This window comes from Panthera tigris, chromosome C1, assembly GCF_018350195.1.
Source record: "Panthera tigris isolate Pti1 chromosome C1, P.tigris_Pti1_mat1.1, whole genome shotgun sequence".
Classification (NCBI taxonomy): Eukaryota; Metazoa; Chordata; class Mammalia; order Carnivora; family Felidae; genus Panthera; species Panthera tigris.
The window spans coordinates 148,325,727-148,339,257 of NC_056667.1; the positions used below are offsets into that span (position 1 = coordinate 148,325,727).

Consider the following 13,531-nt stretch of genomic DNA (forward strand, 5'->3'; position numbering starts at 1 on the left):
ACATTCACCTCATTTCATCTCATCACACAGGTTATTTTGTCATCTCACATCACCACAAGAAGAAGGGTAAGTACAGCACAATGAGGTATTTTGAGAGAGAAACCACATTCACATAACTTTTATTATAGTTTATTATAATTGTTTTATTTTATTATTATTGTGGTTAATCTCTTACTGTGCCTAATTTATAAGTTAAATTTTATCATAAATATGTATAGGGAAAACCATAATATATATAGGGTTTGGTACTATCTGCAGTTTCAGGCATCCATTGGGGGTCTCGGAATGTATCCCCCGTAAATAAGAGGGGGCCTATTCTATTTCAGTTTGGACATGGAAGGGGTCCAGAAGGTAGTGGGGAGGGCATTCCTCCCCTGTAACCAATCTGAAGGTAAGCATCTTCTCTCTTGAGATGTATTGACCTTTTCCAGCTACACAAATATGGGTTTGTCCTGTCCAGTGAACAATGGATTCAGATCTGATTATGTTCCTTACTTAGATTACTCTGTAGCACGAAAGGATGTGGTAAGCAGCTGAATCCAGTCCTGTTCATGGCTGAATGGTGCAGAAAATCTGGATTCTTAATAAGACTTTGCAAACCAATAAGCAAGGAATTTCTGATGCTTGCAGCATGTGCATTGTACTTGAAAAAAGAGTCCCAGAGAACAAAGTTAAAGGTGTGTCTGCCCTTCCTGGCTCTCTCTGCATGCACATTGCATTTTATCCCAAATCATCTGAGATTTGGTGTTTGTCTCTTAATCTGACAGCACCTAACAAAGCCTGTAGCTACCTCTCAATTGCCTTCTATTAATCAACTAAAAGGTAAAATGTACTTTAAAATATCGCCTTATCCTGTCTCAGAACTTCTGTCTCTTTCTCTGCCCTAGCACTGTCCTTGATTTTCAGCGTTCTTTATTTCTCCTGCAGCTTCTGAACCTGGATAATCACCACCTCCACAGGCCCATGGGATCCCACTTCCTAAATCTTTTTACTTGTCCTCTCCCCCTTTCTCTCTAATCTTCCCAAATCACCACTTCCCGTTCCATGGGGCACATAATACACTTTCTCACATGTGGGAAACATGAAACTCTGCTAATCAGCTCCGCTGGCTTGGCTCCAGTTTTGTAGGGATTCAAATTGCCTGTTACCAACCCCTGTGTGAAGTGGATTAACCCTTTTAGATTGTCTTTGCCACTCCCTGCTTCCCCTGGTTCCCTCCTGCCCCTTCCTCTAACTGTAGCTGACCCTTACAGAAAAATCTCATCTCTTCTGAAGTTCTTCGCTGTATCTCTCTGTATGTTACCAATGAGTTTTTCAACTGAATTGAAAACATTTTTTTTTCTTTTTAGCTTTTAGTCTATTCCTCCATCGTTTTGTCTTTAACTCAAAAGTACCTAACAGACGTTGCTGGTATAAAAATCCTTATTCACAGCAGCTCTGTTATCATCTTATATACTGTGTTGAAAATATACCACCTCAGTAACTGGGGAGCCTCACTACAAAGAGCAAGTTAAGGCAAGACACAGTAAGAACATAGTTAAACTTCCCTCAAAAAATCCTGCATTTTGGGGCACCTGGGTGGCTCAGTCGGTTAAGCATCCGACTTTGGCTCAGGTCATGATCTCCCGGTTTGTGAGTTTGAGCCCCACGTCGGGCTCTGTGCTGACAGCTCAGAGCCTGGAACCTGCTTCAGATTCTGTGTCTCCCCCTCTCTCTGACCCTCCCCATGCTCATGCCCTGTTTCTCTTTGTCTCTCAATAATAAATACATGTTAAAAAAAAAAAAAAAAGGCCTGCATGTTGAAGCCCTGGGGATATGATTCAAAGACTAGGTCATCAGAACAAACAAAAACAGAAAACAACTCCACCAACAATCAAAACAACCCTGGAAATGATGTGGCATTACTGAATCAGAAGCATTTCCATCTTAGGTGCTTTAAGAATACACCCATTTAGGGGAAAAAAATACATTTACTTAACTGGGAGACAGAAATTAACACAAAAACAAAAGGAACTTTTAATGGTAGATATACTGTTAGTCCCTGTACTCGTTTACTAGGGCTGTGATAACAAAGTACCACAAACTGAGTGACTTAATAGAAATTTATTGGCTCATAGATTTGGAGGCTATAAGTAAAAAATCAAAGTGTCAGCAGGAATGGCTCCCTCTGAGTCTGTGAGAGAAGGATCTGGTCCAAGCTCTCTCCGTCTTATAGATGGGTGTCTTCTCCCTGTGCCTCTTCATATCATCTACTCTCTGGGCATATTTCTGTGTCCCAATTTCCCCTTCTTATGAGGTTACCGTCATATTAAATTAGGGTCTACTCTAATCACCTCATTTTAACTTAATTACCTCTGTAAAGGTCCTGTCTGCAAATAATGTCTCATTCTGAGGTAATGGGGGTTAGGACTTCAACATACAAATTTTCAAAATATACAATTAAAACCATAGTAGTCCCCATGCTTCTGATTCAGGCTGACTACCTACTTTGCAGGGCCAAGAGTAAAATAACAATGTGGGGCCTTGCCTGGGGCAAGGAAGTCAAGTCAATCTCCACTTCCCATGAGTTCAGGAGGGATTGCAACATCTGTGCCAGAAAGTGCTGGAATCACACTCAGTCCTTGGACTGGGAATAGATGACAGGCTCCCCACTCAGTCCTCGCCGGTGCTGTCAGCCCAGTGGGGACAGCTGCTGCCTTGCCCTTCCCTGAGATGATACTGGCTGTTCACTACCAATCCCTGGGCCTCCTGTCACCCAAACACAATCTGGTTGGCACAGTGGGTGGAGGGTAGGAGTGTGCAGGCAGCTTAGAACCCATCCAGGGGATCTAGGGAGGTGACACAGGTGGAACTGAGCCTAAGCTGAGGCTTCTAGCTTCTGGCTCATGCTCTACTGTCCCATGAGACTTCAGGCCCAAAGCACAAATTCAAAGGTTAAAATTATTAAGAATTCCAAGACCCAAAGCCACAGAACATTGAACTCCATGTTGCTCTGCTGAACATGGGGCTCTGTGTCTTCACTGGCTACTTGCCTATGAAGCCCACCCTGTTCTTACTTGAACAACGCTGACACCATGGGGGAAAGACTGTGGCAAACTACAGAGCATTTCTTTTAGGGTAGAACTGCTTGAAGCTAAAGTGCCATCTGTACAATGGGTGTAATAATAGCACTGGCTTCATAGGATCCTGATACGGATTACCGCAGTCACTATGATCACTTTCTAAATGCTAAGAAAAGCAAAGCAAATCTTGACGTTGAGCACGGATAGTGCCAAATAAGACAATGTTGTCAGTTATATAACCACTCTGAATTTCCTCTTTATGTTTTCATAATTAAAAGGAAGTTCTCAAGAACAGAATGCCAAAAGCCAGAAATAGTAAAACATTTTTACTAGCATATTTCTTGTTTTGTGTGTGTGTGTGTGTGTGTGTGTGTGTGTGTGTGTGTGTGTTTAGTTTATTACCTGGGAGGCTGAATATGTTTTTAGGTGAATCATTTACTTTTTTTTTCCTAATTAAGTTTTCATTTAAATTCCAGTTAGTTAACATACTGTGTAATATTAGTTTCTGGTGTACAATTTAGTGATTCGATACTTATATTCAACACCCAGTGCTCATCACGACATGGGCCCTGCTGAATCCTCATCACCTACTTCACCCATACCCACCCCCCACCTCCTCTCTAGTAACCATCAGTTTGTACTCTATAATTAAGAATCTGTTTCTTGCCTCTCTCTCTCTTTCTCCCTGTGCTTATTTGTTTTGTTCCTTAAATTCTACATATGAATGAAATCATACAGTATTTGTCTTTCTCTGACTCACTTATTTCGCTTTGCATGCTAACATATTTCTTTGGAACTGTGGTAGCCTGGAAAGTATCATAAATTTAAAAATCACGTAGCCACACATGAAAGCAGAAACTTCTTGTTTGTTTTGTTTAGCTCTGTATCACAGACTGAATTTACAGAAATTTTAATAATATTCCTCCATTTTTCTTGAACAGCTTTATAAAATATTTTTCCCTAAATGACTTAATACAGTATTTATAAGGCATTCATTCTTTTGTTTCTTTTATGAACTGTATGTCCTTTCACTCTGAATAATTAAAGAAATATAATTTATGTTCCTAGCTTTGAATTGGAACATCTCCTAAAAGGCTTTCAAAGATAATTTCTTCTTCTTTTTTTTTAATGTTTATTTATTTATTTCTGAAAATGAGAGAGAGAGAGAGCATACACAAGGGAGGGGCAGAAAGAGAGGGAGAGACAGACTCCCAAGCAGGCTCCACTCTGTCAGCATAGAGCCTGACTCAGGGCTCAAACTCATAAACTGTGAGATCATGACCTGAGCAAAAATCAAGAGTCAAGTCGGACACTTAAACTGACTGAGCCACCCAGGTGCCTCAAGGATAATTACTAAAAGAAAATGGAGGCAAGCATCTATAAATGTCTCAACTGTATTACTTTGATAGATTATATGAAGATTCATTGCACAGGGATGAGTTTAAAAGAGGCGAAACAAAGGAATCATTTCTTCAGAAAACTGGATATAAATAAGCAAATGGTTAGATAAAAGAAGGGGAAATGAGATATCTGAGCTCTCCACAACTCAACTGTTCTGGTCATTGGCTTGGAACTTGCATTGTGTGATATCAGTTACTGTGAAACCAAGAATGGCAACAGGTTGTTAGAAGCTTACTGAGAAAAAGTAAAGCACCAGGAAAACTGGAAGTCTATGTTGACTCTCAAAGACTAGTAAGGAAAACAGCCAGTCAGAGAAGCTAGAATGAGAAAACTATGAAGTGGAAAAGATTCTGAGAGAAGACAGTGAAGATGGGTAAACGGAGTCAGAGGGTTGGAGTGACTGATGGCTGGGAAGGACAGCTAAACCAGTATCTGATCAGGCTTTTATGTAAATTCCAAATCTCCAGATTAGAAGAATGGCTCATTGCCCCAGGGTGTAGGAATTGCCTAGAACATTTGCCTAGAATAGTTGGGTAATAGTAAGGGTAATAGTAAGGGTATTAGTACCTACCTCACTATGGTGAAGGTTCAGTGTGCTAAGGTATGTAAAATAGCACACAGTAGTCACTCTCCAAATGTAAGATACTATTAGTTGTCAAGGGGGCCATTGTTACCTTTGTATCAGAAATTAAAGCTATGGGGGAAATCTCAGGGTCACAGTGTCTCCCCACTGCTGTCTCTAGGTGGTGGCTCTTCTCATCATCCTCTTTCAGAAGCCTCTCTCACATAGCACTCCATCTTCCCTTCCTCAACACCAGGGTGCACCCCCTGAATCTCTTCCTTGCATTTGCTATGACTTTGATGCCAGTGGGCTCCCCATTGTCCTCTCCACCTCAATGCTTTTAATTTCCATACAGATGCTCCAACACTCTGACCCAGTGTTTTCTCCACAGATCATGGCTCATTAATGGGTCATGATATCAACGTAGTGTGTCATAACCCACATTACAAAATGAAATGGAATGGAACTGAGTAGATGAGTAGCAGCACGTTGTATTAGGTAATGGTATTTTTTTTTAATTAAACTTTTGTTTCAGACACATATGTCTGTACTGCCATGGATGCTGGGTTCCTCAACTTCCTCTGCTCCAAGAACCTTCTCTCACCTGTTCTCCACTTTAGCGACTGCTCCTACAACCACACCATGGACCTGGTCATACCAAGAATGGATCCATCTCCAAAACTTGTTATTCCCATTGTATAACCACTGCCCCTCCTATTCTTCCATTTCTCTCGTGTCTTTTGCTAAGCTTATGAATTTTATTTTTCTTCCTTTTTAGCCTGTATTTCTTGAATCCAAACTTTTTCATCCTCAGCATTCTTGCTGCCACTGACTTAGCTCAGGTCATCAATGTCTTCCTTCATGGGCAATCACTTTAACCTCTCAGATGGTCTCCCTGCTACCCTCCAGAATTGCCCTCTTCAAGTCCCAAACTGACCATGTCATTCCTAAACGTAAAAGTGCGACCTGATTCTCTTTGTCCAGACTCATGAGGCTCTTCTCAGCAGAGAATTTGCTCAACCAACTCACCCAACCAGAATTTATTTTCTTTCAGCAGAGTGCCTCTAACCAAACTCTTCATTTCCTCATCTCTTGCATGCATCCAAATACAGATATGTCACAGCTTCTTGTCTTGCCACACCCCTATTCTGGGGATCTGCTCCATCCACAGCCCTTGAAGGGCAGATCCCTGTGTGCATCTCACACCACTATCACATCCTACTAGCCATGGGAAGGCCTCTAATTCAAGAGCAGAACACAGGGACTGGCCAGCATGCTATGATGAATGTGGACAGATCCCTCTCCTAGAAAATTAGGCAACTCTTCCAAAAAAGCTGTGGGAGCCATACGTGAAAGGTCCTGCAGGTTGAAGCAGAAGAAAACAGTCCACAGAAAGAGAACCAAACAGGACCAGCAAGCAGCTCTTGAGAGAGAAACAGAGAAAGTAGTTGCTTCATTTCAGTGGTCAGTTCTCAGTTGCTAGAGGCCTGAGCCTCACACTTGCCTGAGTGACCTTCAGTGGGCCCTTTTTCCTCCATCCAAAAAAGCCCAAGAAAGAACTTTTAGCTTACTGCCTTTGCACACATTCTGTACTTTTCTCCAGAATACTCTATCTCCTTTTTCCCACGAGGCAACTACCTACTTATCCTTTAGGAAAATAAATGCCCTCTTGTGAGTCTGCAGCTCCTCAAGCCAGTCCTTTCACTGTATCCCTTTAGAATTTTGCTCCTTCCTTATTATTTTAACATCTACTGCACTGGTTTATAATTGTTTGTGTTTCTGTATCTGTCTCTGGACTCTCAGCCTCTTGGGGACATATCCTACTCATATTTTTATCTCCCCAGTCTGGAGGTGAGTAGCAGATTCCATTGGTTCCCTACCCACACCACCTACCCTGACATTGCTCCATGCAGGCCAAAGATGAGGAGATTAGTCCCCCAGGAAGGACCTTCCATCAGTAAGGGGTGGAGGGTGGAGAAGAAATACCTCGGTTTCCTTCCCCTCAGTGGGTCCACTGCATTCTCCACAGTCACTCAGAAGAGCTCCTGTGAAATCGAGCCCCAGTTGCCTATAATGGTTTTCTTCCCTTCCCTGTCTCACTTCCTCACTCCTTCATCATGTCTTCTACAATCACCTCCCAAATAAACTACTTACATTGAGATAAATACATGCTTCAGGGATTGCTTCCAGGTGAACCCAAACCAGGAAGGGAGATAAAGCATACAGTGCTTGACAAATAGTGAATGAGCAGGTGAAGCCTTCAGCACCTTACCCCTCTTCCTGTTGGCACAGGATTTCAAGAGTTGACCCTACCCCTCTATCCCAGTTCCCATCCTTCTTCCAAATAGGCCCCATGGTCATGAACTTTGACCTCAGGCTCAACAGCACCCCCACTTCCCCTGGTCACCGGTCATTCAGAATAGCCTACCCTGACCATCCTCAAGGACTAACACAGCTGTGGGCCCCCTCCAGTCCTTGGGAAGATAAGTGCTGCCAATGAAACTCTCCTATTATTAGGTTGGTTGGGGCCATTTCACATAATTTTCAGCTCTCGACATAGCTTTAAAATTCTTTTATTGCCCCCATTCATTTCCTTTAGCAACCTCTACAGAGACTATGTCCACCTTTCCCCAGAGTGCCTACTCCCTTCTTCATTCTCCCACCTGCCCTCCCAGTATTGGGAGTACTTGAGTGAATGAAGTTACCAAGTCACAGCACTTACTAGAAGAGCTCAGATTCTAGAACCACAGTGAAGCCCGTGTTACAGCCAACACAGACATGCCAAGTACAGTGCCATGTGCAGGGCAGTATATAATTGTTAAAGGACTATCAACCTGTCAAAGTAGTCTGTATTGGCCAGAGATGATGGTGTTGTGGTGATATTGAAACCAAAGGAAAACACTTGAGTGAGTACTATTATTACCTCCATTTTTATATATGAGGAAACTGAGGCACAGAGAGGTTAAGTAATTTGCCCAAGGTGACAATGGTACAGACAGGATTTGGACCCATACCATTTGGCATAGAGACCATGAACTTAACTATTATATGACACTATATCTACTGATTTTTGAACACAAAATTCTTGATAAATGATTGAAAAGTCAATACAATAGCCTCCCAAGGCTGAGATGCTTATAATACATATCAGATCAACCAGTAATACATATTAAACAACTCAGATGAAAAAGTACTACATGTACAATCTGCCTTGCATTATTACATACCCCTTATTAGTGAATATAAAACTGAAATGCATGCATATTTCTCCTGGCTGCTTTGTGGATACCAATCATAGCTAGAAGTAGTCAGTGTGGTTGGTGCACGTGTGGAACACAACAGTAAACCGAGGCACCTCCAAAACATGATTCAAAAAATGGTGTAAAAGCTTCCACATCTGAAAAATGGAAAGCTGGAGTAGACAATGTCTCAGGTCCCTTCCAATGCTAAAATTTTGTTTTTCCATCTTTGTATAAACAGGAAACACTTGATTTCAAACCGATCCCGATTATACTTGAAATGTCACTGATGTGGGGGATTGAAGTCAGGGAGGGGAGCCTGTGCAAGGTTTGGTACATTCATTGCCACACAGTCTCCAAGACCCACATTCCATGAACACCAGTAGCAGCGTTTTCATATCTGAAGAATCTCTCTGCCAACTATGTCAAAGGCCTTCAGATATGCAAACTGTCACTTGGAGTGTCCAGGAGGTAGCAGATAGTTTTAACTTCAGAGTGCCCTTGACCACTAAAAAGAAGGCACTGATTAGAAACTATCTCAGGCCAGGATTTGGGTCTGCTACATATAGTAGGGATTAGCTCATTAGTGCTAACGCTGGCTCAGAGGATCAACAGTGCATTTTCTCTGTGTGACTTGGGTCCAGCTTCTGTCCTATGGGCTACTGCCCTGTTCTAGATACCTATCACTAGGCACATTTTAAACATAAAGTAATAAGCACTGTATGGTAAACTCTTCATGGAGATGGGTCATACCTGGGGTCAGATATACATCCACAGGACCATTTCTTTTGAACTTCCCAAGAGGGTTAAGAGGTCTCTGATCTTTGGCCATTTTAGAATAAGAATTACTCAATCTGTCCCAGATAAAGCCTTGTGGGAGTAGGAGAGAATACAGTCCAGCTGAGATTATCTCAAAAACGTATGCAAAGTATGTTGAGAAAGAAAAAAACAAAAAACAAAAAACACAGGCATTGACCACACCTTGTTTTATCTCCTTTCCAAACTTATTGCCAAAGGCAGAGAGGATGGAGGCTGTCTGGAGGCTTCTCCTGGTTTATTTATCGCCCTGCCTGCCTCCTTTCACACAGGGGCTTCCACTTTTGGACACTAGCTTCCCTCTGCCTCAGAAGCACCCATGCAGTTATTCTCCAGAGTAGGCCTCCCTGCAGGACAACCTCTCCTCATGACTCTTTACACATCTTTTATGAGTCGTATGTGTATTAGGTGCTGAATAAATGTTTGGTGAATTGATCCAGTGTGCACTTGTGCTGGCGGGGCGTTGGTTGGTTGGGGGGGGGGGGTGACTTTGAAGGAACTCTGGCTCACTGGCACACCAAATGCCTTACAAGCTATCTCATTTAATCCTTGGTGGTCCTCTGGATATCACAGACCCCATTTCTCTGATGAGAGGAACTGAGAAGCCAAGAGGGTTATTTGCTCAGCTTACAAGGACCATGGGGGCTACAGAGGCTCCACTCCCCCATTTGGTCTGCAAGGTATTAATAGAAAAGACTTTAGTATTCTTTTCCCCAGACGCAGTGGGGTAGAGGCCTTGGCTTAGGGCCACTGGGCAAGTGGTGGCACACATCCAGAAAGCTTGCTTTGGGAGGAGATGAAATGAGACATCTTTCTGCCATCATTTATCTGAGAGGTGACCCTTCCAAATAAACAACTCTCGGAGACTACATTTTGAAACATCTGCTACCCCTCTGTGCCCGGCCTGTCCCGGGACAGAGCTGAGTCAAGTTTTGCCGAGATCCCAGGCCAGGCCCCTCGCCTCGCCGCCCGCTAACGCCAGGAGGATGCGGGGGCTAGAGGAGGGGGGGTGTGGGGCGGCGAGAGTGGGGTGCAAAGCCCGTCCGGCTGCAGGACTGGCCCATCCACACGGCTTTCTCGGGACTACCGAGACGCGGCTACCGTGTAAATCCGGCCGCCTTAGCTCCTTAGCAGCTCACGCCTCCCTGCCCCCAGCTTCACCCCTCCCTCCTCTGCCTTAACCACCCCACCCCCCGATGTGCCGATCTGGTCCCACCGGCCCTGGGGACACTCACCCTGCCACTCGAGGACCGGGTCGGGGATAAGTGCCGTCGCCGCGCCCTCGGTGAAGCTCCGTGGCGCCCCCAGCAGAAGCAGCAGCGGCAGCGACCGCAGCAACAGCATCCCTAACCACTGGACTCGCCGGGCGCCCTGGGTGACGGTCGCGGAGGCCAGCTCCACAGCGGGAGCGCGGGGATGCGGCGCTGGGGGCGGGACCGCAACCCCCACCCCCCAAGTGCTCCACCCCCCCGGGGGCCTCGCTGCCCCTGCGTCCCGGCGACCCACTCCGTCGACCCTGCCGCGACCGTATGCGGGAGCTCGGGGCTCTGGGCCGGAGACAGGGAAGTTGCAGAGGTTTTCCCCGCCCTACCCACTCGGGCTAGGGCAAGGAGGAGGAAGAGGAGGTGGACCATCTGCCCATCCCAGAAATTCCTGCCTTTGGGGTGGGGAGAGAGGAGGGGTGAGGCTACCCCGTGCACGCTCCTCCTGCTTCCAGCAGCCTCTCTCTTTCCTGGGGGAGGCCGAATAGGAGTTGGGGGTGAGCAGTTGAGAATCCCTGGGACAGGAAGTCTGACATCTGGGTTTGCAAACCACCCGGATTCTGGTAAACACCACGGGTTTGGCAGCTAGCAGCTTAGAATAAATCGAGCTGTGCTGTGAACCCAGGCGCTTTGGGAGCACGCTGGACCTCCTCTCCTCTGGAATGTTAACCATTGGAGGTCTCTGGGGTGCGCCCGGCTCTTCCCTCCAAGTACCCCAAGGTTCTTCCATTGTTGAGCTCCTTTCCTTTTTAAAATGCCACCCCCCACTTTCCTTCTCCTTGGATCCCCTGGCCCAGCAAAATAGCTGGGTTATCCCACTTTATAGCTGAGAAAAACCGTCGGGAAAGGCAAAATTATTTGCTCTAGGTCACCCCTTAATCTAGCTAAATTAGTAAGTAGGAAAAGCCTAGAATGTAGTTCTTCTAACTGTAGTCTTTCAAATAACCAGCAGAACACTAGAAACATTTAATATCCGTGAGAACAAGCTAACCTAAGATGGTTCCTAAATAGGACCTTGACCTTCCTCATTAAAAAATAATAAGGGGGGGGGGGGTGAGAGGGAGCTTAAAAAAAAAAAAAAAAGGAAGGTGGTGGGATCTTGGAGGTCCTTTCTCAGCTGTCTATTGACAAAGACCAAACCAATATTTTTGAGTAACGGTGTCTGCTATAGACTGAATTTTATCCCCCTCCCCCAGTTCATATGTTGAAGCCCCAAATCTCAATGTGATTGTATTTGAAGATAGGGCTTTTAAGAGTTAATTAAGTTTAATGAGGTCTTAAGGGTGGGGTCCTAGATAGGATCAGTGGTCTTAGAAGAAGAGGGAGCCATCTCTCCACCTGTAGTGATGTAGGAAAGGCCACTTGAGGACACAGCAAGAATGTAACCATGTGCAAGCCAGGAAGAGAATCCTCATCAAAAATTGAAATTTTGGACCTTGATCTTGGACTTTCTAGCCTCCAGAACTGTGAAAAATAAGTATCTCTTGTTTAAACCACCCAGTCTATGACGTTTTGTTCTTGTGGCACAACTAGACTAATAAACTGTTTTAGCCTGGTTCCCCAGAAAGCAGAACCTGAGATGAGATCCCTGGCAGGAAATGGGATTAAAGACCATAGTGAAATAGGGAACTGCAGTAGCAACATGTGTTCAGTCCTGCAGGAACCTCAGAAGGTCTCCATTCTGTTTGTCCTGGGGAAAAGAAGAAAGCATTTAAGTGTAGGCTCACCATTCCCTCTGGTTGTGGTGATTCTGGGGTTATTAATTCCCCTGCACAGTTCCTTGGCGGTGGTGAGCTTTAAGCACAGTCCTATGCTGAGGCATCTAAGAGGCCCAGGGGCAGGCAGCAGCAGGTGCATGGCATGACTAGGGGTGAGGCACTGTCAGATTGCCCCACAAGGAACCTGGAGGAAGCCTGGGCAGGGCTGGCTGCTGCAGAGGCAGTTGGGGTGAGGTGAGGCTGAGAGAATGTGAGAGGTTCCAATGTGTGTACTGAGTCAATAGCATATCATTATATGTAAAAGTTAGCATCTCTGCCTGAAAACATGCAGAAAAGGGATGCTTTCAGCATCTGACTCTAGAGACTTTTATCATGAAGTATTTCTTCTGTGGCCTCAGGACTACATTGTGTGCTATGGGAATATCTCCAAAGTAGATGATTCAGGCCTGAGTGGGCTGGCATCTCCTGCAGCAGTCAAGTGCAATCCACATGCATAATGAGGTATCAAAGTGCAACACCAATGTCAATCTTTGGTGAAGGGCAGTGCAGGGAGATTAAACGGAAGAGAGACCAGGAGGAGCTAGAGCGATTGTACAGGGTTTGATGTGGAGCAAGAGGCTGTGCCAGGACTGAAAGAAGTAATGAGACAACATACAAAGGTTTGAGTGAGAAATGCTTGCATTAGCAACAGTGAGTAGGTGGGCCTGGGTGGGGCAAAGGGCAGCTCCCGGGGCACTGTGGCAAATGAGGTCAGTCACTGGGACATTGGGTTACCCCCCACTGGCTGTGGGATCCAGGTGAGAGAGTGACCGGCCATGGACTTCAGTTATACCCTCTGTGTGATGAAAAAAGGAGAAAGCCTTCCCTGACCCAACACAGACAATATTCCAAAGTAGCAGAGCTATGAATGGGAGCAGGATACAGAGAGGAAATAAGCCATATTTCATCTAAGGGCAATTAGTGTAATGAAGAATGGTGATGACAGCTTCCTGGCCTACCAACACCACATTTCCTATTCAACAATTAGAAGACTCAGAAAAGAGCTAGTTTTTCATCTCTTCCTGAAGTATTGTGGCTTTGAGGTGGAAATCTGTGTCAAAGAGCTTTTTAGCCTTGAGAAAAGTATTCTTTCCCATAGTCAAGTCTTGCGTGTGGTTTAGATCTATGAGGCAGGGTAATGTAATGGTTAAAAGGTGCTCTGCCACTTACCAGCAGGTTACTTAGCCTTCTTTAGCTTCAGTTTTCTTCTGTGTACAATGCAGATGGTCACGTTTGCCTCATAGTGTTGCTGTATTTAATGAGCTAAGTATGTACAGTGCTTAGCACAGAGTCTGGCATCCTGAGAATGTTCGTTTGTGGGAGAGTCAATCCTGTTGTAATGATATAAAATCCTGTGTCCTGACCCCAGCTAGGAATGGGGTGGCTGGAGCTCTGTGCCTGCAAGCCTTTGTACATCTTCCCATTGCTCAAT

The 13,531-nt window shown here is 44.9% G+C and overlaps 1 protein-coding gene across 1 annotated transcript in view; it reads right to left on the reverse strand.

Moving 5' to 3' along the window:
* Positions 1-10,445, reverse strand: part of PLA2R1 (phospholipase A2 receptor 1) — a 120,789-nt gene extending 110,344 nt beyond the window's left edge. Inside the window, exon 1 of the mRNA XM_042994545.1 lies at positions 10,316-10,445. Within this exon, the coding sequence (XP_042850479.1) occupies positions 10,316-10,424 (109 nt within the window). The 5' untranslated portion in view covers positions 10,425-10,445. The remainder of the gene's footprint in view (positions 1-10,315) is intronic.
* Positions 10,446-13,531: the final 3,086 nt, after the last annotated feature.